General features: G+C 40.6%; 1 protein-coding gene across 11 annotated transcripts in view; it reads left to right on the top strand.

Moving 5' to 3' along the window:
* The window catches only part of MCC (MCC regulator of WNT signaling pathway), a 327,625-nt gene that overhangs the window by 221,444 nt on the left and 82,162 nt on the right, over positions 1–24,019 (top strand). For all 11 annotated transcript variants that reach the window (XM_065550317.1, XM_005281600.5, XM_042840458.2 and 8 more), the window contains 2 exons: positions 7,868–8,010; positions 16,491–16,633. In XM_065550317.1, coding sequence (XP_065406389.1) covers positions 7,868–8,010; positions 16,491–16,633 — 286 coding nt within the window. The remainder of the gene's footprint in view (positions 1–7,867; positions 8,011–16,490; positions 16,634–24,019) is intronic.

Below are 24,019 nucleotides of genomic sequence, written 5' to 3'. Positions count from 1 at the left end.
CCAAATCTCCATTGCTCCTAGAAAAAGTAAGATTGAGGTCAGGAATTAACTGCACAACCTCAGACAATTCTGGGTGAGACTAACTTCCATGGCCCTTTTACTCAGTAAAATACTGGCAGGCAATGTATTGCCCTTGTCGCTCAGATGATGAGAAACTCCAGGATGAGATGCTGCTGACAGATAGTACTAAGTCATGTGCTTTTCTCCACAAAAGCTGTCCCAGAACTAGTCCAGCAAATGTGCTCTGGGAGTAGCTCTGGGAGCAGGACAGTTTCTCACAACACGTATGTTAATCAGAGGTCTGACACTGACTTACACGTGTCAAGAGCACTCCAGAAGTCTGCTTTAGGAAAGCAAACTTTGAATGGGTCAGCAGTAGAATGTGGCAACTATACCCTCCTGTAGTCTTCAAGAAATCACATTGAATCTGCGTGGTTGCACAAGCTGAAGAAGGTGATAGCTGAGTGGCTTCACAGCTCATCTCCTTACCTTGGTTCATACTGTCAGACACTGGGGCCAGTGTGGTACGGTACACATTATGTATGTTGGCAGTTTTGTTCCAGTCCCATTTTCCCCTCTGAACAAATTTTGCCACAGTTCTTGAAAAGTATCGAGGACACAGACAGGATGATGATAGTGGTGTATGAAATTTGTGGCCACATCAGCATGTACATGCACATCATCTTTTGAAAACACTGCATGTGCAGAATTCTTCTTGTCCAGAGTGTTCTACATTATACAGAGTAGTCTTGACACAGAACATATCTGTTTACTTATATTTTGACTTTACTTCAATTATGCAATGCTGGGGCGGGGTGGCCATCAGAAACAGACTGGAAAGACAGAGAGCTCAGCTCCCTGGCATATTTATCAGCTATATTAGTGGCTATAATGCCACTAATGTTTTTTTGCTTTTTCTCTCTCCAGTTTTTCCTCTACAGTTACTTATTTTGTTTTTTTTCTCTGGCACTGTAAGTCATTATACTATAAAATACCTGAGAGTTTGGGACCTGGCTGGATTCTTTCTATCTGGCTATATTCTCTCTAGCTGTGCGCAGCTGCTGCTTCCACCAATACTAGTTTGAATTACTTTCTCATTACCATTTGATCTGACTGACTATGTACAGTAAATCCTTAAATGGAGGCATACATAAATTCTCATCTCCTGTAGTTTTTTTAAAAGTATTATTTACATAATCAAGTGGTGATCCACAGAGATACTAGAGGATACACTTGCTAGCAGCTGCTGCATATTCCTTTTTCACCATCAGTGATTTGATTTCTTGTGTACATTATTGCTGTGTATATAACTGTAGGAAATTGGGCACCAGTGCTGGGCATGCCCACTGAAATCAGCACACACTAGTAGGGGGTTCTGGTGGTTGCATACTGGTTGCCTAAACTGTACCTCCCTATGTCTTCAATCTATGGATCCTGTTGGGATTAACCTACACTTTCTCACCACTCTGGGGTTAGCAAAAGTCCTTTGGTCGGTGTACAGTGTATAGTTCTTCCCCAAGTCCTCCCACTCTAAAAACCAGCTCACCTTTGTGCCGTAGTGGAAGCAGCCGCAACTAGTCCCAGACATATTTTTATGCTTTGGGTTTCAGGAGAGACGACAGGATCAGGCCTTTCACCCACTATATGCTCCTGTTGGCATCTCCTCAAGGAGTAATGGTCTCAAGTTGCAGCGGGGGAGGTCTAGGTTGGATATTAGGAAACACTATTTCACTAGGAGGGTGGTGAAGCACTGGAATGGGTTCCCTAGAGAGGTGGTGGAATCTCCTTCCTTAGAGGTTTTTAAGGCCCGGCTTGACAAAGCCCTGGCTGGGATGATTTAGTTGGGGATTGGTCCTGCTTTGAGCAGGGGGTTGGACTAGATGACCTCCTGAGGTCCCTTCCAACCCTGATATTCTATGATTCTATGATTCTATCACTCTGAATAACTTCCTGCAAATCTGCAAACTGCTGCAAGAACAAACTAAAATTAAAACCACTCTCCTCCCATATCTATAAAATGACTTCCTGTCTCCCTCAGCGCAACCCACTATGTGTCATTCAAAGATGTATAGAGGTCCACTTCTGGTTTTGATATAAACCAAACTATAATCCATAGGCAGTGTATGGAGCTTAAGTAAAACACAGTGTGAGAAGATAGTTGTCTCATTTGCATTCAAATTAATTTGAAGCTTTAAGCAAAGGTAAAAGGGTATAAAAAGCCACACAGGTCAGAACTGAAGAAAAAGTTTGTTGGGACCAGTGCAAACAGAAACAGCCAATGTTCATGACGCTCTAATTTCATTTTAACTGCTGGATCAGGCAAAAACTGAAGGTGAGGGAACACAGAAAAATACAGACCATGTACAGTTGTTTTTTGTATAAATGTTTCTTTTTCCAAAGTTGGTTCAAGATGGTCCTCCTCCTGAGTAGAACTATTCAGGGAATACATTCCTAAAGGACTACATTCCCAAGATGCATCATACTACTCAGAATTTGTCAATGTTTTTACTCTTTCTTTAAAAAAACAAAACAGTGGACTTAATGCTAAAATGACCTTGGAAACGAGGGATTTTGTAATTAAGGATTTTATCCTAAATTAGTTACTGCTGCTTCCTTTCCCATTCCTTTTGGAATACTACAGCAGTGTATCTGTTCTACGTACAAAAATTACACCTTTCCATCAGAACTGTTCATTTCTCTGATCTGCAGTGATGCAGAGTGGAAGACTAAAGGACTGAACTCCTAGACAAGAGGCAATTCCAAAAGCCATACTCTATGTTCTGATCAGAAGATTCAACTTTGCCATTCCTTTTGCGCTCTTCTGGTTTGCTGGATGACATGAAATCAAGATCAATAGTTGAGCTAAACAAATAATTAGAAATAGTACTTAAATGGATAGCAAGTAGATGTGGTTTACCTATACTCTCATTCAGCCTCAAGCATTACACAGACTAAACCCCCAAACAATGAATTCTTATCCATGTGGATTGTTAGGAAGGGGCTCAGGCCACCAGAAAGTTGCTTATATATAAAAGAGACAAGAATTAACTGATGGCATCCCAAAAGCTTCCACTTATCATAAATTAAAAAACAGTATTGTTTAAACAAAGGTTTTGTCTCCTCAGAACTTGTTAGACAAGTTTATTGTTGTAGCTGATTCAGGTGATGACTTGGGCCTTGGCTACACTTACCGGCAAGTTCGACGGCTGGAAATCGAACTTCTGGGTTCGACTTATCGCGTCTAGTCTGGACGCGATAAGTCGAACCCGGAAGTGCTCGCCGTCGACTGCGGTACTCCAGCTCGCCGAGAGGAGTACCGCGGAGTCGACGGGGGAGCCTGCCTGCCGAGTGTGGACCAAGGTAAGTTTCAACTAATTCGAAATAAGGTACTTCGAACTTCAGCTACGTTATTCACGTAGCTGAAGTTGCGTACCTTAGTTCGAATTAGGGGGGGTAGTGTAGACCAAGCCTTGTACTCTTCCTGAAATATTGTGTTACTGGGATTACTTCCACCTCAGGCAGGTGCCTGAGGCTCTGGGGTTTTTGTTACTTTAGCACTGAGATTAGGATTTGGTATTATCCTCTAGCTGAGTACAATAAGTATAATGCAAATGATGATACTGTTAGTGTTTCTTGTACTGCAGGTTGCTACACATTATAGGCAGTTACACCTAGTTGTGCCAACATCTTGCGGTTGAAGTATTTTCTCTTATCTTCTTTCTCACTTCACAGTTTTTATTGGTATGATGATTTTTCCCAGCACCTCCCTTTCATCCAGAAGATCCGACTTTAAAGTGCTAAAGGTGTTCCCAAGTATGGTAACTTGGTTCTGTAATGAAGTAACCTCTGCAGCCTGTCCCAGAAACCCTGAGAGATTTATTTGGGCTTTCATGGGTAGAAGTGAGGTTTTTACCCACGAAAGCTTATGCCCAAATAAATCTGTTACTCTTTAAGGTGCCACCAGACTCCTTGTTGTTTTTCAAATTTATTAGAGCATAAGCTCTAAAAAATTTGTTAGTCTCTAAGGTGCCACAAGTACTCCTGTTCTTTTTGCGGATACAGACTAACACAGCTGCTACTCTGAAACTTGTTGTTTTTGTAGATACAGACTAATACAGCTACCCCCGATACCAGAAACACTGGGTCACTTAGGCTAAAAACTTTACTGGAAACCCTTTTTTTCTTCCTGGCAACTGCTCTTGATGTGCACACCCCTCCAGGAATCCATGGCTTGTTCTTGTGTCTTCCTTCTCTGCTGAGTGGTACCTTTAATCCTTGCAGTGAGAAACTTAGATATGAGACCAAAACAAGGCTGAGGAGAAAGAGAGAGGGTCTGAGGCATTTATCTCATAACTGGAAGTAAATGATGTGAGAATAGATTAAAAGGACTAAATATGTACATCTTGGATAAGAAACAACTATGGGGTGCATGAGATAAATCTGATATTTGAGGAATATGAAAAACAAGGAGAGAGGAATTTAACATAATGAAATGGGGTATAATAATAATGTGGTGAAATTAATGAAGAGAAATTTTAGGCTGAATATTGGGGAAAAAATGTATCAAAAAGTACTAGTGGCACATTTAAACCTAGGGACAAAAATTGGCTAATAGAGGTACAGTCCTGTGTTGACAGATGGTCTAGATGGTTCTTTCTTTCTTTGAAGTCTACGTTGCATAATAGGTTGTATTGTCTCCTTTCGCATACTTTTACCCTTCTTAGATGGGAATCACTATTGCCTGACAGGGCTCACCAGCAGGAACACCACATCATCCTCCAGGTTGTACAAGGTTTCCTTCAGATCATTCATGCTGAAACCAGCTCATAGTGTCTCCCAAAGCAAAGCATCGTGGGTCCCCACCTTCTGCCCTTCCTTTTTCCCGTTTTCTGTTGCCCCAGGGAAGCCAAAGACCCTTTTAAACAAAAACATAAAGCTGCTTCAGGTGCATACACTTTCCCTGTTTCACATTGTTTCCTCTTTGTTACTAACCATATGTCTGTCACCAAGTAAAGATTATTGTGAAAAATGGTGGCTGTGCAATGACTTGAGAGAGGGAGGGAGAGAAAACAAGCTGGTGTGGTAGCTGAAGTCCATTAGCGAGAGTCAGTATATCTTCAGCCAAGATAAATAACATTCCGCTTTTCCGTGCCCGGCTTAGAGAGATGAAATCTGGTGTGGTAGGCTTTTTATTTATTGTCCGAAAATAATTGTTACACACTCCATCTGAAATATCCTTTCAGTTTTAAAAAAACCACCTTGAGCAGATAACTCACTGGGCTGGAGAATACTAAGACAGTGTTTGTGAGTATCAAAGTATGTGCCAGGAAATTTGGTTTAGAAAGGTGCAGTAAGCTGCTTTTTCTTTCATTTTCTCTGCACTTAATCTGTGTCTAGCATTTTTGTTAAACTACTGTTTAACATTTTTATCTGATACTTCCTCCACCTGTATTTTTATACTCTGAAGGAAGGAGTAGTTATTTGATCAAGTATCACGGAGTAGGGGAGGCGAGGGAACAGAGAAATAAAGCCTTTCGTGATAGCATGTAAGAAGATACAGTGATGTCTGCATGTAATAACTATGTCAGATAGCCAGTGTGTGGCCTTAAGGCTGAATGTGGCTCATTGGCGTTCAAGAATGTGGCCCTCAGCTGCCGTCATCTTTAGTATGGAGATGCATCCACAGGGACACACTCTTCATCCAAGAGGAATTCTACTCTGCGAAAGTTGGAGTCTTAGATCTAAGAACAAGATGAATCTCACAGCATAATGGGACTTGTATTGTCAGCATCCTGTACCTCTACATTAAAGATGAAGGCAGCTCCATTTTGTGCAAATTATGTGTGGTCATCATACTTCTGGCAAGAAGCTAGTGCAGTCTTCTTTTGGACAAAGAACACTGTAGAGAACAGTCCTGCACAGGGTGTGGACTAGATGGCTTCACCTATTTTACAACCATAATTTCTATTATTCTGTGATGATAAATTTGTATTTACATTTTAAAATAATTATGATATACTCGGCCCTTATTATATGTATATATATCTTTGTTCTTCCCCTTCCTTTCCAAAAATAATACATAAAACATAATGTATCCATAGTACAGATTATCACTATGGCCTGTCAATTAAATTCTAACATAGATTATCTTGTTAGAAGGTAGATACAGTGTGAAAGTCATTGCATATTTCACAGCACTTAGAATGAAAAACAAAACAACTACTCTGCACTTTCTGTGTACTCCTATAATTTAAAAATATTAAAATGGATTTCTTTAAAAAAATGTGAATAATAAAATTTCTGTCAAGCTTAGCATCATGTTTCAAGTTTATGGAGGAAGTTTATTTTCATATAAGTGATGGTCCCAAGTCATAAGTTATGAACCTAAGAAAATAGGGGAATATTACAAAAATATTTTCAGACCCTTAACTGTAGATAAGAATTTTGTACGTGTTGTGTATTGCGTTACTTTACTGTATTTTAATTCCATATAGAATGATATTCAGGGCAAGTCACTTTTAGTAAAATAAAAATGCAGGAGGATTCATGCAGTAGTTACTTCTGATTTAGCATTTAGAATAGGTTTTATTAAAAAGGCAATGAATATGTTCAGTTGATGTACCAATGCTTAGATCACTGTAAGTTTGAGATTTAATTTAATAGGAGCAGTCTCCATTGTGTGACTGCAAGAGAGGCAGGGGACTGCCTGATTTCTACATGGGGTCAGAAGCAGGTTAAAAGTCTTTCCCTTTCCAGTCTTCTACCAAGCCTAATTAATGTATACCATGGCTAGTGCTGTAATTGCGATGCATGTGGCTTCTGGCATCTGGAACCATGACGAGGCTGAATTGAAACGCTGTTGGAGGGAAAGTTAGTCAGGGTTGTGTGGAGCATACAGTAATACAAGCAATAGGTCTGTTGTTTCATCATTCAAGTGACAAGCTTTTTATTGTGTTATAAATGAGTAAGTTGTTCAAAGTACCTTCTTAGACCAAAAAAAAGAGAAAAGAAAATCCTAATGGGAAGGAAAAAGACTTACTAACAGATTTTCTAGGCTTTGTCTATTTTAAACATGTTTACCCCACTACATCCTTTCAACCAGAATGGTGGAGGAAAAGTGGGAGCCACATTTCTGTTATCTTATGCCAAAGTCTCTCCTTGATCAATCATGAAACCCTTGGATGCACTTGAAATGTCTGGGAGGCCTAAGATGTATGTCTGAGTGTTACAATATACTGCTTGTGTCTGGAATTGGCACCTCTTGTAGCTCTGTCTGATGGAACAGATTTGATGGTCACAACTTCATGGCATAATATCTAGCACATCACCACAGAATGTCTTGTGGTTTAGGTTTTTGGGGGGATTTTTTTTTTTTGGCATTCGGTTATTGCATTATATCATAAAATCCAGTGCTACAACACAACATCATAGTGTGATGACTTTGCAGGCCCCCAACATAATATCTTCTTCTGGGATATGGGAAGGCATGATAACCCTGAGAAAAGCCCAGACAATCCTGCCTGGGTGACCATCTTCACAAAGACTATAGATCCCAGCTTGTGATATTCCAGGCTGATCTGAGCAGTGGGTGACACTATATTCAAGATGGGGCAGCTGCAATAAGGTTTATTTTATTGAATTTAGATGAAATCCTTGGGCTCTTGGCACGTTGCCTGTAAAGCCCTGGGTTGTACCAAGCTAGAACGCCGCTCTAAAGACTATTTTCCTCTCCTTATTGAAAACTGGTGTCAAGATTGGTGGGTAGAGGAGCCATTAATGCACATAAAACTTTGCCTTACATCTAATCTCAGTATGGTTAATTTTAAAACCCATCCCCTTCCTTTGTACTTTGGTTTTTCTGCTTTAGTGTGAACAGTCTCATCTAATGAGAGAGCATGAAGACGTACAGGAGCGAACAACACTACGCTATGAGGAACGAATCACAGAGCTTCACAGCATTATCGCTGAATTAAATAAGAAGATTGACCGACTGCAAGGAACAACAATAAGGTATTGCAACTCCTATGGAAGTCTGGGCAAAATTCAGAAGCGGTATACGCGGTGGTGTACAATATACGTTGAGTGTGAGTTAATCATAAAAGTGGTATGGCTAGACTTGCTATGATTGAGGTTCAGTGAGTGTGCAAAATTAGTGTAACATGCATACTAGGGGGTTGGAAACTGGGCGGCTGTAGCAGGAAAAGCAACTTATAGGAGGGTGTAAGGCAAAGTAATCCACTCCCCATTCCCATTTTTATCTTTCTCCTATGCTATCCACAACACAACTAAGACTAAATTAAACCCATTATAGAGGTGCAACTGAAATTGGCTTCAAGAGTTGTGCCTGCTTTCATCAGCAATTCCCATAAAATACAAAATTGGTGCAAATCGAACTAGTGTTGCATACTCACTGAATGTAAAAATTTGGACACTCCTCTTTTAAGACATTACTCAACAAGTTCCAACTGTTTCTTCATGTAAGTTCTAGATTTCACCAAAGAGGAACATTCTTTTATTCATCTGTCCATATCAGCTGTTCTTAGCTTACTGCGAGGCCTTATTTACTTTACATACAACAATAGTTTAGTTATATATTATAGACTTATAGAAAGAGACCTTCTAAAAACGTTAAAATGTATTACTGGCACGCAAAACCTTAAATTAGAGTGAATAAATGAAGACTCGGCACACCACTTCTGAAAGGTTGCCGACCCCTGCTATAGGTTATACTTACTTAAAATTCTTCCCATGTAGCACTGTGGGGTTTTCTGGCTTATTTTCCTGCCTGTTTTTCAGTAATGGCTGTTACGTTTTTTCATTTCACTAAAGTCTATATGGCCATCAAGCCAGGAGCTCTTTTGTTTAAAGTATATGCCCAGGAAAATATATTTTTGTGTGAAAGAGTAAACTCGTGTATCTTAAATTACAGAAGATAATGATATCCATATATTGTAATTACAGCATATAATTATAATTGCATTGCATTAATATTATATGAATAGGTAAATAGTGCAAGTTCTGCTGTAGGTAAAGATGCTAGGGTGTGCATGCCCCTGAAGGCACTTTGGCCTTCAGGGGCATGCACAGTTCTGCTACTGTAATAGAGCACCTAGGCACAACCTCTCCCCACCCACGACAGCTTTGGCATTCCACATTAGAGTACTTTGTGCTCAGATCCCTAGACAACACTTCTGTCCACTTATATTTGAGTTCATTCTGCTGTAATATAGTAATAAATATTTGTAAGCGAATAATTAATTCTTATTTTGCTTTCCTTTAATGGTCATTGTAGCTAGTTTTTTCTCACAGACAATACATTAAAAAACAAACAAACTGTGAACAAGGTGAGCTTTGAGAGCTTCCGTTCAGCTTCTAAACACAGTGGGAAGAAAGAAAATTAATTCTTCGCTCCTGTCATTTCCATACTTTCCTGTAACAACATGTCAGGCTTCTGCTCTTGCCCCACTATGTTAGCAGGTGTTGGAACCCTGCAGAAATGTCAGTTAATTACTGCTGGCTTCACTGGGACAGGTGTAGACTCCAACCTTAATATAAGGGACGTTGGTGTGGGTTGGGACAAAGAGATTCTAAGAGAAAGGTCCTAGGAGCAACTAAGGTAATGTCTGCACTACCACGGTAAGTTGACCTACGCTACGCAACGTGAATAACGTAGCTGGAGTCGATGTACCTTAGGTCGAGTTATCTTGGGGTCTACACTGTGAGGGAGTCGCTCCCGTCAACTCTACCTTACTCTTCTCATCAGGGGTAGAGTACAGGGGTCGACTGGAGAGCGATCTGCCCTCGATTTAGTGGGTCTTCACTAGACCCGCTAAATTGACTGCCGGTGGATCGATCTCAGAGGGTCGATCCTGGCTGTAGTGTAGATGTAGCCTAAGTCTGGGGAAAAGACTTAGGCCTTGTCTACATTACACAGTTTTGTTTGCAAAGGCTGCCTTTTGCTGACAAAACAGTGGAGGTGTAGACACTACAATACTAGTCTTGGTGGCAAAACCAAACAACCTGAACGAGAGGCATAGAGAGCTTTTTGCAGCAAAGTTAAAGTGACAAGGCGTCAGTGTAGACACTGCCATTTGTTACGTCAACTTAACTGGTCACCCCCAGTATCTCACAATGCCTGCCATGACCACTCTACTCATTGTTTTGAACTCGGCTGCCCTGCATCTAGTTATGCAAGCATGTGCCCCTCCCCTTCCAAAGCTCTGGGAAGCTTTGATATTCCTCAGCCTGGAGAGCTCACAGAGCTACTGAGGATGCTGCTCCCTGTAACTGCTGAGGCTGTGGGAGAAATCAGAGGGAATTGGAACCATTATTGTGGAATGTTGTTCTCCCTTTGGGTTATATATAGGGTGACCAGATGTCCCGATTTTATAGGGACCGTCCCGATTTTGGGGTCTTTTTCTTATATAGGCTCCTATTATTCCCCCCCCCCCCATCCCGATTTTTCACATTTGCTGTCTGGTCACCCTAGTTATAGATTTTTTTTCTGAGAATTACTGACACAGGTTTAGCCTCCAAATCCATACAGAGTACAACCCTGGCACTTCAGCGCATATACAACGTCCATGGAAGTCAGTCTTCTGCTTTGCATGCTTGATGTAAGTAAAAGCATCTCGGATCACATTCTCCAAAAATACCTTTAGCATTCCCTGAATCTCCTCGTAAATGAGATCTGAAATGCACTTTATGCCCCCACAATGAATCAAACAGCTAATAGCTAGCTTCATAATACCCTGGGTATTGTCCCTCAGTACCTTCCTTTGGCGCTTAGCGCCTCCTTTTCTGATACCCTTACCTCCCTTACCATGACCAGACATGTTCGCTGGGTTTACAGACAGAGCGGCCTGCTGGTGTGGGGTGTGGAGAGACTGCTCAAGCTGCTGTCTGAACTTAAGAGACAGCATGCCCACACACTCACTCTCCCCCAACACACACACACTATCTCTTTGACATATACGCTATCCCACACACACAGTCTCTCTCATACTTCCCCAACACACACACACTCTCCCCTCCTCCACCCCACACTTCAGTTGAACAGGAGCTGGCAATCTAGTAGGATACCCATGGAACGATGCAATTGAGAAACCCGCATCATGTGACACTATACCTGCCCCATGAGGCATTGCAAACCCTTCCGAAAGCACCCTACGGCCAGTTACACAGCAGGATAGCTACCCACAGTGCACTGCTCTCTGTTGATGCAAGAGCTGCTAATGTGGATGCGCTCTGTCCACACAAGAAGCACAGTGTAGACCTGCAACAGTGGTTTAATTTAAGTGGCATAACTTTTGTCAGCAAAACTCTATATTGTAGACATAGTCTTAGTTTAGGGCTTCATGTAGTTCTATTTTGCTATTACTCTTTTGTTAATAAAAAAAACCTCAGGAGTGGGGATTTTTTTACCATGAGTGTCTCTTACACTTCCAAATGTGCATGGAAAGATGAGACATTACATGTGAAATCACAAGATTGTCAGGCCATCATTTGGAAAGTGGTTACTTAAATCTGCTGAATCACAGGGCAAAGAAATGCATATCCCTGGTGCTGCCATGGAAAAGTTGTACAGCATCTGTACCTTATAGCTGACGTAGTGTAGAAAGGCTTGATTTACTGTTGCTTTAGGCCATTCTTAATGCTACCTTTTAAATAAACCATTATATTATGTAGATGGTCAAGAGAAACCAAAGTTACACAGGTTTCAGAGTAGCAGCCGTGTTAGTCTGTATCCGCAAAAAGAACAGGAGTACTTGTGGCACCTTAGAGACTAACAAATTTATTAGAGCATAAGCTTTCGTGGACTACAGCCCACTTCTTCGGATGCATACAGAGAAGTGGGCTGTAGTCCACAAAAGCTTATGCTCTAATAAATTTGTTAGTCTCTAAGGTGCCACAAGTACTCCTGTTCTTTTTGCAAAGTTACACAGTAAATTTGATCGTCTAGTTTAGAGTCTTTAAATTGTTGTCATTGTTTTGAGGTTAGCAATGGCTGAGCAGAACAAGATTTTCAGTCTAAACAAACAATTGCAACAGATTTAAGAGAGTTTGACAGATTGCATAAGCTAATTTATATTTTCCATTTAGAAGAGATTGCTTTTTTTCAGACACTTTGGAAGGTGAGGGCGAATGGGTTCAGGAAGTTGCAGAATTATGGCTCACGCATTGTTCAGCAAGCCCAACTGCAGAGATATCAGATCAGGTGCCGTGGCTGCACCTCTTCTCAGACATATACAAAGTGTTGTTCTTAGTAGTAGTTATTGTATGAAATATTTTTAGATGTTTCCAATAAACTTCTGGATTTGACAAGATTTGACCTTTATAGGGTACAGCAAGTTCCAGATGCATGGCCACATGAAGCTAGCTGTTGATATTGCATTATGTTCTGCCAACACTCCTGATGCAAATGAAGTCACAGCGGTTATGGGATCAAGCCAACAATCATTCCTAATTGTCTCGTCTCACTGACGTTGCTGTAGTTTGAGACAGCTCAGCTGGCTTGGTAATCCAACCTTAAAAAGAAGAAACTGTGAAATACAGCTGCAACCAATTTGGTATTTGATCTGGAAGAGAGCTGTCTGAACTCATATAATGTTGAGCTCTGCTTAGTTTCTGAAAGGGGGCTGATATATCATTTACCCACCACCAGATCATAAGAAATAGTTTGTAATTTGAGGGAAGTAGAGCAGTTAAGAAGGTAGCTTGCTGAGAGAGACAATACATTTCTTTCTTGTATAGTCAAGAATAGAAATGTTGGCTCTGTTTGCATTATCTAAGAGTTTCTCAAACAGTGAGGCTTTAGTGGGTCCTAAGAAATCCAAGGCTCAGATGGGAGACTACCCTGTTTAAAACTTTGCTAAGAACACAAGAGCAGTGTTTCAAACTCTAATCTATCTTTCTTGTAGTGTGAATGTAGTTTGGTCAGATTTGCAAAACTGAAGTAAAAGGTTTAAGTCAAATTCAGAGTAAGGTTGTTTCACCTGAAACTCTTTGTATAGTTATTCAGGAAAGATGCAGAATATGCTTTCCATACCCTTCAATGTGAATTTACTTCACTGCAGCATCATAGCACTTGAGCCCCTGTTACCTGCCATTTGGAAGTAGGCAGGTAAAATTATCACCAGCCTCTATTCCTTCCATTCACAGAAGACTTTGATACATTCATTAACTCTCCTTTCCTGGACTGCTCCCCATCACTGGTTTGCACAAGTCACAAAAAGGCAAAGCCAGTGAAATGAGTAGGTCCACATGAAGCAGCAGTATCAGTGTATTAAAAACACATACATATTAAGGTGTGTCAGTTACACCTCAACAAGATTAACCTCTCAAGAACAAAGAAGGTCCCAAACTAAATGATAAAACATTAGATAATACTGTATCTGTTTTGAAAGTGAATGTTACTGGCCAAGAAAAGTTCATCCTAACACAAGATTTTATTTATTTTTTTAATCATGGCTTCAGTAAGGAAATGCATTTGTCATGCAGTGATACAAAAATAAACCTTGCCATGTGATTGAGAACAGAATCAGCTACAGTCTTTCCAGTTTGTCTGTGAGTTCAGCAAAAGAATGGGAGAGGGAAGAGAGAGAGAGTGAGTTGTCTTTCATTTCAATGCTGAAATAGGTCTGTGCAGCTTATGGACTTTCTTGCCTGCTGGTGTCTGCTTAGGATTCTTAGCAGCTGTCAAAAGACATACAATCTAACCAGTCAACCATTTGTAACTAAATGCTGTGCAGCCATGAATTCTATGGCATTACCCAACAGAAAATTCATACAGAAATATGGGTCACCTAGAAACCCAGGAGGAAAAAGGGGAGACAGAATAGATGGTATAGTGGACAGCATCATCAACATTAATAATGGTTAGCACTCATAGAGTGCCTTTTATCTGAGGATCTCCGTGTTTTACAAAACATTCATTAAAATATAATGAAAGTTTTAAAACGGCCAACACCTACTGTGGTGAAACCATTCTTTGTTTGAAGCTATGAGAGAATCTCATACCTTGACAACACCCCACCAGAATTCCTTAATGGGGAGGAGGAAGAGCTGAGAGTTTGCCATTTTGATCATTACTAAGCAAGCTTTAAAACAGTTTTGTAACACTGGAGCAACACAAAACTGCTTCATTGCACAGGAGGATCTGGCCCAGTACCTTTTGTTACTTTTCAATCCATTTTTAAACATTCTGTTTTAGTGTGTAGCTATTACACCTCTAAGTCCTGTTGATATCAGCACTGCTTCTGTGTTCTGAAAGGGAAGGGAAGAGGATGGAAGAGAGAACTAGAAAACCCTTGTTTTCAAAAATCAGCCCCTTAGTTGCGTACAAAATATAAGCATATATAAAATATGCTGCACTGATTGGTGCTCTTCAAATACCTAGGGTAGAAAAGGTAAATTGCACATGTAAAATATGCTGTTATGTGTACAAAGTGGGTAATTTACCATTTGCATTCATAGTTACCTATTTTGAATGTGCAGTTACATGTTTGTAAAGAAGCATGTTTTGCATGCATGTTTCAAGGCAAATTTTGGAAAATTTGGCTCAAACAACCAAACATAAAATTGTCAATCTTAGCCATTGTCATTTAAACAAGAAAACTAGTCTAAGTCGGAAAGTGTTAGCATACACTACTTAGCCTAGTGTATACAAGCTGTTGGTTTTATGATCAGGTCAGCTTGTCATCCCTTCATGGAGGAGATTCACATTTTAAAATTAATCACTAATTGCAAAGCAGGTTGATGTATAAATGAACAAACAAATTACCCCTTTGACCAAAAGAAAAAGCAACTCTTTGAGCACTTAGTAATTGTTTTTGTCTAAAGCTAATGATCATTGGCTTGTGCTGTGCCTAATAATTAACTTATCCATAGAACATTAACCCACATTTATGTGTCTTCAGTAGCCTGTATTTTAATTCATGCTATTTCTGGTTTGGTTATCACACTTGCTTTAAATATGTATTGCCCATCGCTTTAAATATGTATTGCCCATCACCTAAAATACCTTGCTTTGATCAAAAACTTAATTTTAACCTTATAATAATTTTTGTATAATAGTTGCTAAGTGCTTGTGATAAAGATGTAACTTTCTGTAGTGAGCTGAGTTGCCTTTCAGGGTTAGAAAAGTATGATCATTCCTATCAAAACCACAACAGGTAAACTAAGGAAATCCTGCTTGGCAAACAAGCTGGAATTTTTCTTCTGAGTTGGTCTGTTTCACAGACAGCAGCCTTTCCTTCGGTCAGTGTAGTGATACGTGTGGATAATCTTCCTTTCAGCTATTTTGCCGGACAGACATTGTCAAACCTTAGGGCTAATTCCTGCAAGGTACTGAGAGCTCTCGACTCCCGCTGACCTCAATGGAAGTGGAAAGTGCTCATTACTCTGCAGAACGACCCCCTTAGACAACAGGCTTCCCCCCAGCTGGAGGTGCCTGCACAGTTCTGTGCTCTCCCTCCCTCACCAAAGAACTCCATTCCTGCTCCATGCTTCCTCCCCACCCTAAAATCATCCACCTTTCTGCTGAAACAGCAGCAAAATAAACCTCTACAAAATACTTAGCTTAATGAGTAGCCAAATAGGGGTACAGTAAATTCATTCATCAAAAGTTTTTGGTTTGTTGTTTCTGTGCCTATGCTACTGATGTTTTTCTTGCTGGTTAAAATGTACATATCTGAAAGTGACAAAATAATAATTACAAAAAACTGAAGCTGATTAAAAAAATCAGGTCTTCCTGAATGTCATTTTTTGAGTTGGATTAGCAAATGGATTAAAAAAAGAAAAGAAACATTTTAAAGTGCTTCATTGGGCAATGTGAGCTCACATTCCACTGATGTCCTTATCTACTTTTCCCCATTCCTTGAACTTTATGTGTGAACTTAGGGAGAAGAGACTCTTTATAAATCTCACTACTTCAGGTAATGCCCAATAGCGCTCAAACATTTTTGAAGGAACCCACTTGACAAATAACAGTTAAAGCATGTAATATGCAAGGGTTTTGTTCTCCAGTAACTCCAGCAGTTCACTGCCACTCTAATTAATCTGTACATTATCTTCCAATAGATTTCAAATGAAAACCCACTTGGCAACAGGAGAATTTAGAGAGAGAGAGAGAGAGAGAGAGAGAGAGAGAGACACACACACACACACACACACACACACACTTAATCTGGCAATACATTTTCTTATAGTGAACATGAGTCTGGAATGATCACAAGAACTTCGGTGAAACTTCAAAATACAGAAATGTGAGCCAGATGCTACTCGCCACATAACTGGCAGTTGAGAGTACAATGCAGAAAGTCAGTTTCTTTTATGGGAAACATACCCTGGTCTATTTGATAGTCTTGTTGAGCTGGAGAAAGTGTGTTGTCCAGTATGTACCCTACTGATTGTGACTACAGGACTGAAAGGCATGCTGTAGAGTTGCTTATTCCTTCAGTAATATTTTTTTTCTTGTGCCTCTCCCCCAGGGAGGAAGATGAATATTCTGAACTACGATCAGAGCTCAGCCAGAGCCAGCATGAGGCTAACGAAGATTCACGCAGCATGGACCAGGATCAGACTTCTGTTTCAGTACCAGAGAACCAGTCCACTATGGTCACCGCTGACATGGGTTAGTGATTTTCTGAATAGACAGGATGTCTCCTACTAGTAGAAAGCCATTGTAGCCTTTAAAATACTGATCAGAATGCTCAGAGGGGAAAGAAAATAAATCATCCAGGCCTTGTTAATCAAACCAAAGATGTTGAGGAATTCTCTAGGAGAATAAACAGTAGCATTTAAAATAATCTCAGAACCTTGCTCCCAGGCCATAAGAGCTAGGATAGCTGCAGAGGAAGAACAGAAAATGAGCTTTTCACGAAGAACTGAAGCACCTAAATGAGTGCCCTTTGGGAAAGGGGAAAATGAAGGGAACACACACACACTTACCCTCCTCTAGAATAGTATACATGTTCTGACTTGACCATGTAATTGGCTGATTAATTGGATGGATTGATTTTTTTTTTTAAATCCTGTTCCTGTTTTGTTATTTTACCAAATAGCAAAAACATTTTATTTATAAGTAACTGAAGATTGTTTTAAATGCTGCTAGTTTATTTAACTATAAAAGGTTGATGGTTGGAAATTGCGGAGATGAAATGAAGAGAGGCATCTAGAGACATTAATAAATGGCAGAGTAATGTGCTGTTGTTAAACTTCTCTCTCCAGGCCATAACTTTTAAGACTTGTTGCTTTCTGAGAGCCATTAATTTATGTACAGGTAGCAAGTTTCTAAATGACACTTATCTGTGCTGTGGAGTGTTAAGGAAGGTTCTTTATGGCAAAGAGTCCAGTAATTATATTGTTTTTCGAATGTGCTCAGACAGGGGATTTCAAAGCTGAAATTAAAGGGTAGTCAGTAATGGCTGTAGAGATCCGGTTCTCAGACTCCAGCAATAAAGACGTTCAGTATTGGGGTACATAGACACACTGCTTTTTACAGGCTTGGGAGCATCATTGATATCCATATTAGAGGGGAAATGTCTGTCTCATTGGATCAGATTCTGTTCTCATTCACATCAGTGAGAATCAGGGATATATCCTTGGCTGTAGTGTAGTTCCCCCTTCCTTCTGTCAGGTATTTATTAGATGCTGATCACCACAACGCCTAGCGTGCCTTGGGAAAGTCATGATGCACTGGATCTTGATGAAAACGTTGCACTAAATCCGAAGTCCAATATGACTGATCCAAGAAGAGACAAAGATCAAAATATCACAGAGATGTTTTCTAAGTACTTTTATTACAGTCATACGGAGGGTCAAATTCTGTCCTCCGATAAATCTGTCTCACTCTCACTGAAGTCAGTAAAAATTCAGCTGATTTTTAATGGCAATTGTGCCTCTCTGAGGGCAATGTTTGTGTCCCAGTGAAGACTCAGTTAACAATATATTTTTATTTCAGTCTTTTCTTTTGCAATAGCTTAGCAGACACCAGTTGTGCCCTGATTTCTCTTTCGAGAGAGGCAAACTCCTTCCTCTTCTCCATTATAACTTTAAGCTTTATCTCAGATGGAAGGGGGAATCTTGTTTGCCATTTCCAAAAAGAACAAGGATCCCTCTTAGACACAGAAGGACTCTGTGACACATCACCTATTATACAGTGGATGGGTTGTTGTCAGTATCTGAATTCCTGTGACTAATGCACCACTGAGAAAATATGCAGATTTACTGAGTAAATGGGGTGGTAGTTTGTTCAAGTCTTCTAAACCTTCCTGCAAAGGAAGGCTTAATTCAGGGAGTCTGTGACCCACTCTTGCTAATATTGGACAGAAGGGATTAATTTCGGTGGAGGTACATCAGGGATGAATTTGACCCAAATAGTTGAGACATCAATACATGGGTTTCCCAAGACAAGTTTGTAGTTGCTGACTGAAAACTGAGGACAAAAAGAACATGTGGCTTTTCTTCAGAGCGGGACTCTGTGTTTGTTATGGTTTTGTAGTTGAGTTTTTCTATTTTCAATAATTCATGTGCTAAACTGATGAATGTACGTTTTTGGATATGTGCCTAAATGTCACAGTAGATTTTATTCTTAATTGAAAAAATAAACAAGACAAGAGGCTTAGTCTCTAAACTTGGTATTTTGGTGAAACACATGAGGTCAGATAGTTTAACTTGACACCAAGAACTAGAGTCAGGACTGACATACACAACCGTATTGACTTCAGAAGGATTGTATGGAGTGTAAACGAACACTGAATCTGGCCCTGAGCTAAAACATTTAGTTTCTTTTATAGTGGGATTCTTATTATGTTTAGAGTGTCTTTTTTCTCTCTCGCTTACTCAGTGAAAGCAGAAATTGTGTCCTATATGTACATCAGTACACTAGTGTAGACTGGCTACCGTTTCAGCCAATCAGAATTATAGATTAGAAGAATGGTATTATCAGGATTGTAACGGGTTCAGTCACAGAGACCCCCTTGGGATTGTCACCTGACGTGTTGGAATTACCTCTGAGCCTGTTTTCCCTGATGGCTTGGGACTCCAGAACCCTGCCTTGTTGAGCCAGACATGCTAGTCTGCTGCAACACAGACCTAGGTCTGAACCACGCCCCCAAAGCTGCAGGCTTTAACTGAAAACCACTCAGCAGGTTACTTATCTCCAGCACACAAGACACCCAGTTCCCAATGGGATTCAAACCCCAAATAAATCTGTTATACTCTGTATAAAGCTCTGTATATACTCTGTAAAAACAGGGTAAACTCAAAAATTGTCCGCCCTCTATAACACAGATATTAATCACTTACTCTGGGTTAATTAATAAACAAAAGTGATTTTATTAAGTATAAAAAGTAGGATTTAAGTGGTTTCAAGTAATAGCAGACAGAACAAAGTAAGTTACCAAGCAAAATAAAACAAAACACGCAAGTCTAAGCCTAATACAGTAACTCCTCACTTAACGTTGTAGTTATGTTCCTGAAAAATGCAACTTTAAGTGAAACCATGTTAAATGAATCTAATTTTCCCATAAGATTTAATGTAAATGCGGGGGGTTAGGTTCCAGGGAAATTTCTGGGGGGCAGACAAAAGGCATTATATACTGTACAGTACTGTACTGTACTGTATTGTGGTTGGGAAGTGCCCCTGGCTTACCCCACACAGGCACAGCCTGCTGCAGGCAAGAATGCTAGGAAGCACCTTTGCAGCAGCAGCTGCAGCAGCTTCCCCGGAGAAGAACAGGCTCGGACTTTGCTGGGAATGCTCCAGACCCGCCTCTTCCTGTCCTCTCCACTTCAGGCCCTCTTCCCACTCCCACTCCACCTTCTCTCCGGAGCACGCCACATTCTCTCCCCCCTCCCCCCAAGTCCTAAGCACCGCCAAACAGCTGTTTGGTGGCGCTTAGGACTTCCTGGGAGAGAGGGGGAGGAGCGGAGACGCAGCTCCCAGAAAATCCTAAGCGCAAAGTGCTGGGAGGGAGGGGGAGGAGCGGAGAAGCCCCGTGTCTCCACTCCTCCCCCTCCCTCCCAGAAAATCCTAAGTGCTTAGGACTTTCTGGGAGGGAGGGGGAGGAGCAGAGACACGGCGCTTCCCCGCTCCTGCCCCTCCCTCCCAGAAAGTCCTAAGCGCCGCCAAATGGTGGGGGAAGTGCTGGGAGGGACGGGGAGGAGGCGGAGAAGCGGAACTTGTGAAATGCTCCCTTGTAAAGTCGCTGCTCTGCCACAGAATCTTACAAGCAGGCAGCCAAACGACGTTATAAGGAAGCATTGCACAACTTTAAACGAGCATGTTCCTAATTGAGCAGGCACGTAACATTGAAACAATGTTAAGCGGGAGGACGTTAAATGAGGAGTTACTGTACATTTAAGAAACTGAATACAGGTAAATCTCACCCTCAGAGATGTTCCAATAAGCTTCTTTCACAGACTAGACTCCTGGTACAGTTCTTGTTAGTTCCAGCTCAGGTGGCAGCTAGGGGATTTCTCATGACTGGCAGCCCCCTTTGTTCTGTTCCACCCCCTTTTATATCTTTGGCACAAGGTGGGAATCCTTGGTCTCTCTCTGGGTGCCCCCCCTCCCCTCCCATTCTAAATGAAAAAGCACCAGGTTTAAGATGCATTCCAGTACCACGTGACATGATCACATGTCCTGTGAGACCCCAAGCCTCCATTCTTTCTGGCCTGACTCACAGGAACACAGGAAGGCTTACAAGTAAACAGAGCTATTTACAACCAATTGTCCTGGTCAATGGGAGCCATCAAGATTGTAAACCACCATTAATGGCCCACACTTTACATAATTACAATAGGACTTCAGAATAATACTTTATATTTCTAGCTTCAGATACAAGAATGATACATTCAAACAAATAGGATGAACACACTGAGTAGATTATAAGCTTTGTAATGATACCTTACAAGAGACCTTTTGCATGAAGCATATTCCGGTTACATCATATTCACACTTATAAACATGTGGAGTGCAACATCACAAGGGTCATCCTCATTATGATTTTCTTTCCAAATGATCTCTTTTAAAAGATTATTTCTCTTGCGTTTCTCCTCATCACCGAAACTCAAATATATTGTATATTAAATAAATACATAGCACTTTCTCCCTTCCCTCTGCCATTTGTCTATTAAGTAAATTGCATCTGTGTGTGAACGAGATGTACCATTCATAAGCACCATTATAGGAAATCATTAAAACAGCAATCTTTTAATTCTTGTTGCCACATTTGCAAGCCTGAAACTCTCCATGAGCTTGTGACTGTTGTTGGTCAACGTGCAGTATTTACTTCTCTACATGTGGTAAACTGTTTAAAAAAAAAAGTTTTCAATGTACCAGGCCTATGCATTTCATTAGTAAGAACGTTTCCAGACAAATACCTTAGAGCAGAATTGCACCAAGAGTCATCTGACCTTTGGGCATAGTAATCACTGTCCTGAGTTCAAATTTAATAACATAGAAAATACTTGGCTTCTGTAAACAGCCATAAGGAATAAACAGGTTGTTGTATGTCATTTTACATCTCAAGCTGAAGTAATTACTCTAGCTTCAGAAATAAGGTAGCTGATCACAAATACAAGAGTGACTATAAACAGCCTCACATTTCAACTACCAATTGAAGGGATACCGTCACAGTAGTATTAATAGTAATAACAATGTAATGCATGTGAAGTAGCTCTTATCCAAGGATTTTAAAGTGCTGTAAAATCCTTAATAACAACTCTGTGAAGTAAAGACATATTAGTAGAAGAATTCTATATTTTAAAAACGATAGGCAAACTTTTCAAATTTGGGTGCCTAATGTCTAAATATGGATTTAGTTGCCTGCGTTTAGTTGCCCAAATTTGAAAAGTTTGGCCTATATTCTTTACCTGTGTTACTAATAATACTTTAGATTAATCAGATTGAAAGAATTTTCACAATCCAATTTACTTTTCAATATTTGTTATTTCTTTACTTTTACTACTTCATTGATCCTGGATCTGTTTTTTATACCTTAATACAAGGATGAGACATTTCCAGCACATCAAGCAAATGTAGAAATACAAAATATTGCTACACAAAACTACTAACTTTCATAGTAAGCTTATAAGGTATTCCTCCTACTCCCCAACACAAGCATCCTTCTGTCTTTGTTTATTTTAGTTTTAGTATCTCTTTAAAAATAATCCCTTGTGTTAGTTATGCACATCAGGCTAAATCACCATGACCTAATAATAACATGGCACTGCATACTGTACTAACGCAGCAAGCTTATTGACATGCCAACTACATCAATGTGTCATAATACACTAATGCTTTTAGATATGCTGCTCTTCTGCTATAGGCAACAAAAACATCAAGAGATAAAATTATTAATTTCTCTGCTGTATCTTGTAAATCCTGTGAGTGGGTTTATGCTAGCTTCCCTTTGAATTGTGGGTCTCTCTGACATTGTTATAAATGGGAGAAACATTCCTTCAGGGCTAGAACTTAGCACATAAGGTCTTGCCTTGTGAAGGAAATGTTTTGTAAAATGAGACAAAATGTATATACTGGCATTATTGAGTTTCAGGAGCACAAGCAAAACAAGTAGATTTTACAATTAAACATTCTTAATGCTGCAGTTGTGACTCAGAAATGAATTTTATTAATAAATAAACTTATTTGGCAGATCATTAACGCTAAAGCATATTAATTGTTTTCGTAGAGAACTGAGTTTGTGGGAAGTTCATACAGATACAACTTCAGTATGAGTTCATGCACATACAACTTCAGTAGGAGTTTTACATGCACACAGGTTGCAGGATCAGACGCTGCTTTGGCCATCCATATTTGTCATGCCATTGATATGTTGATGGGTTTGTTTTTAACATGAATTCCCTTTTGCCTGCACTAATTTCACATTCACTCCAGGGCTGCATTCTTTTGCAATCCTATTCCTACACAAAGAGAATTTTTGAACACTTTTGTTGATCTCCGTATGCAAAGTTAGAAATACTGCATAAAGGCAAGGGCCCACGATTGCTGCCCTGTCATTTAAACACAAAGGAACAAATGCTACCTTTGGATTTTGAGATAACAGTATTGAGTCTGTGTCTTGCATTCTATTCTGTTCTGTATGGGTTCTTGTATTGTGCTCATCACCGATACAGACAAGCTTCACCCATATGTTAGAGAGTTCCGTTGTGCCAGAGGAGCATAGTTCTCGCCCATGGTGTTCTCCCAGGGCTTTAGGTGGTCATTTAAATAGGCTGGGCCTAGGCCAGATAAAGGACTGAGACCTTGAACTTGATTTGAAATTCTATGTGAAGCCTGTGTAACTGAATGAGACCATCACTAGCACATGGAGGACATAAGTATTTTGGTTTTAAGGTTGCTTTTATTTCCCCCTAAATGTTAATTGGGCCGTTTTTTTTAAATGAGTGCCTAAATTACAGCCACAACATTTGTACATGGCAAGCCTTGCATTGCATACAGTTGTCTGGTTTTTGTACATATCTGTGGATGTAATTTAGGTGGTCAGATTTGTCCATTTGTCTGGTGTTAATCAAGGTAGATGAGTGTTTGGTTGTGAACTTAAGGTTATTTATTTCATAGTCCACAGGCGCTGACTTTCCAAAGTGCCGGGAGGTGCTTGACCCCCGGCTTTGTCCCAGGCCCTGCCCCCACTCCATTCCTTCCCCCAAAACCCCACCCACACCCCACCTCTTCCTACCCCCTCTCCGCCCCGCCTCTTCCCTCCCAGTTCCACCCCCTCCCCCAAGCACACTGCTTCTTCGCTCCTTCCTCCCTGCCTCCTGCACACCGGGAAACAGCTGTTCACGGCAGGCAGGAGGCATGGGGAGGGAGGGGAAGGTGCTGATCTGCGGGGCCTGCCGGCAGGGAGGAGGCACTAGGGGGAATGGGCGGGGAACTGATAGGGGGGCTGCTGCTGGGTGCTCAGCACCCACCATTTTTTCCCCATGGGTGCCGGAGCACCCATGGAGTCGACGCCTATGTCAGAGTCCCCTGTTCCTTCGCACCTCACTC

The sequence above is a fragment of the Chrysemys picta genome, chromosome 6 (genome assembly GCF_011386835.1).
Source record: "Chrysemys picta bellii isolate R12L10 chromosome 6, ASM1138683v2, whole genome shotgun sequence".
NCBI classification, from domain to species: Eukaryota; Metazoa; Chordata; order Testudines; family Emydidae; genus Chrysemys; species Chrysemys picta.
This window is presented reverse-complemented; position numbering and strand designations above follow the sequence as displayed.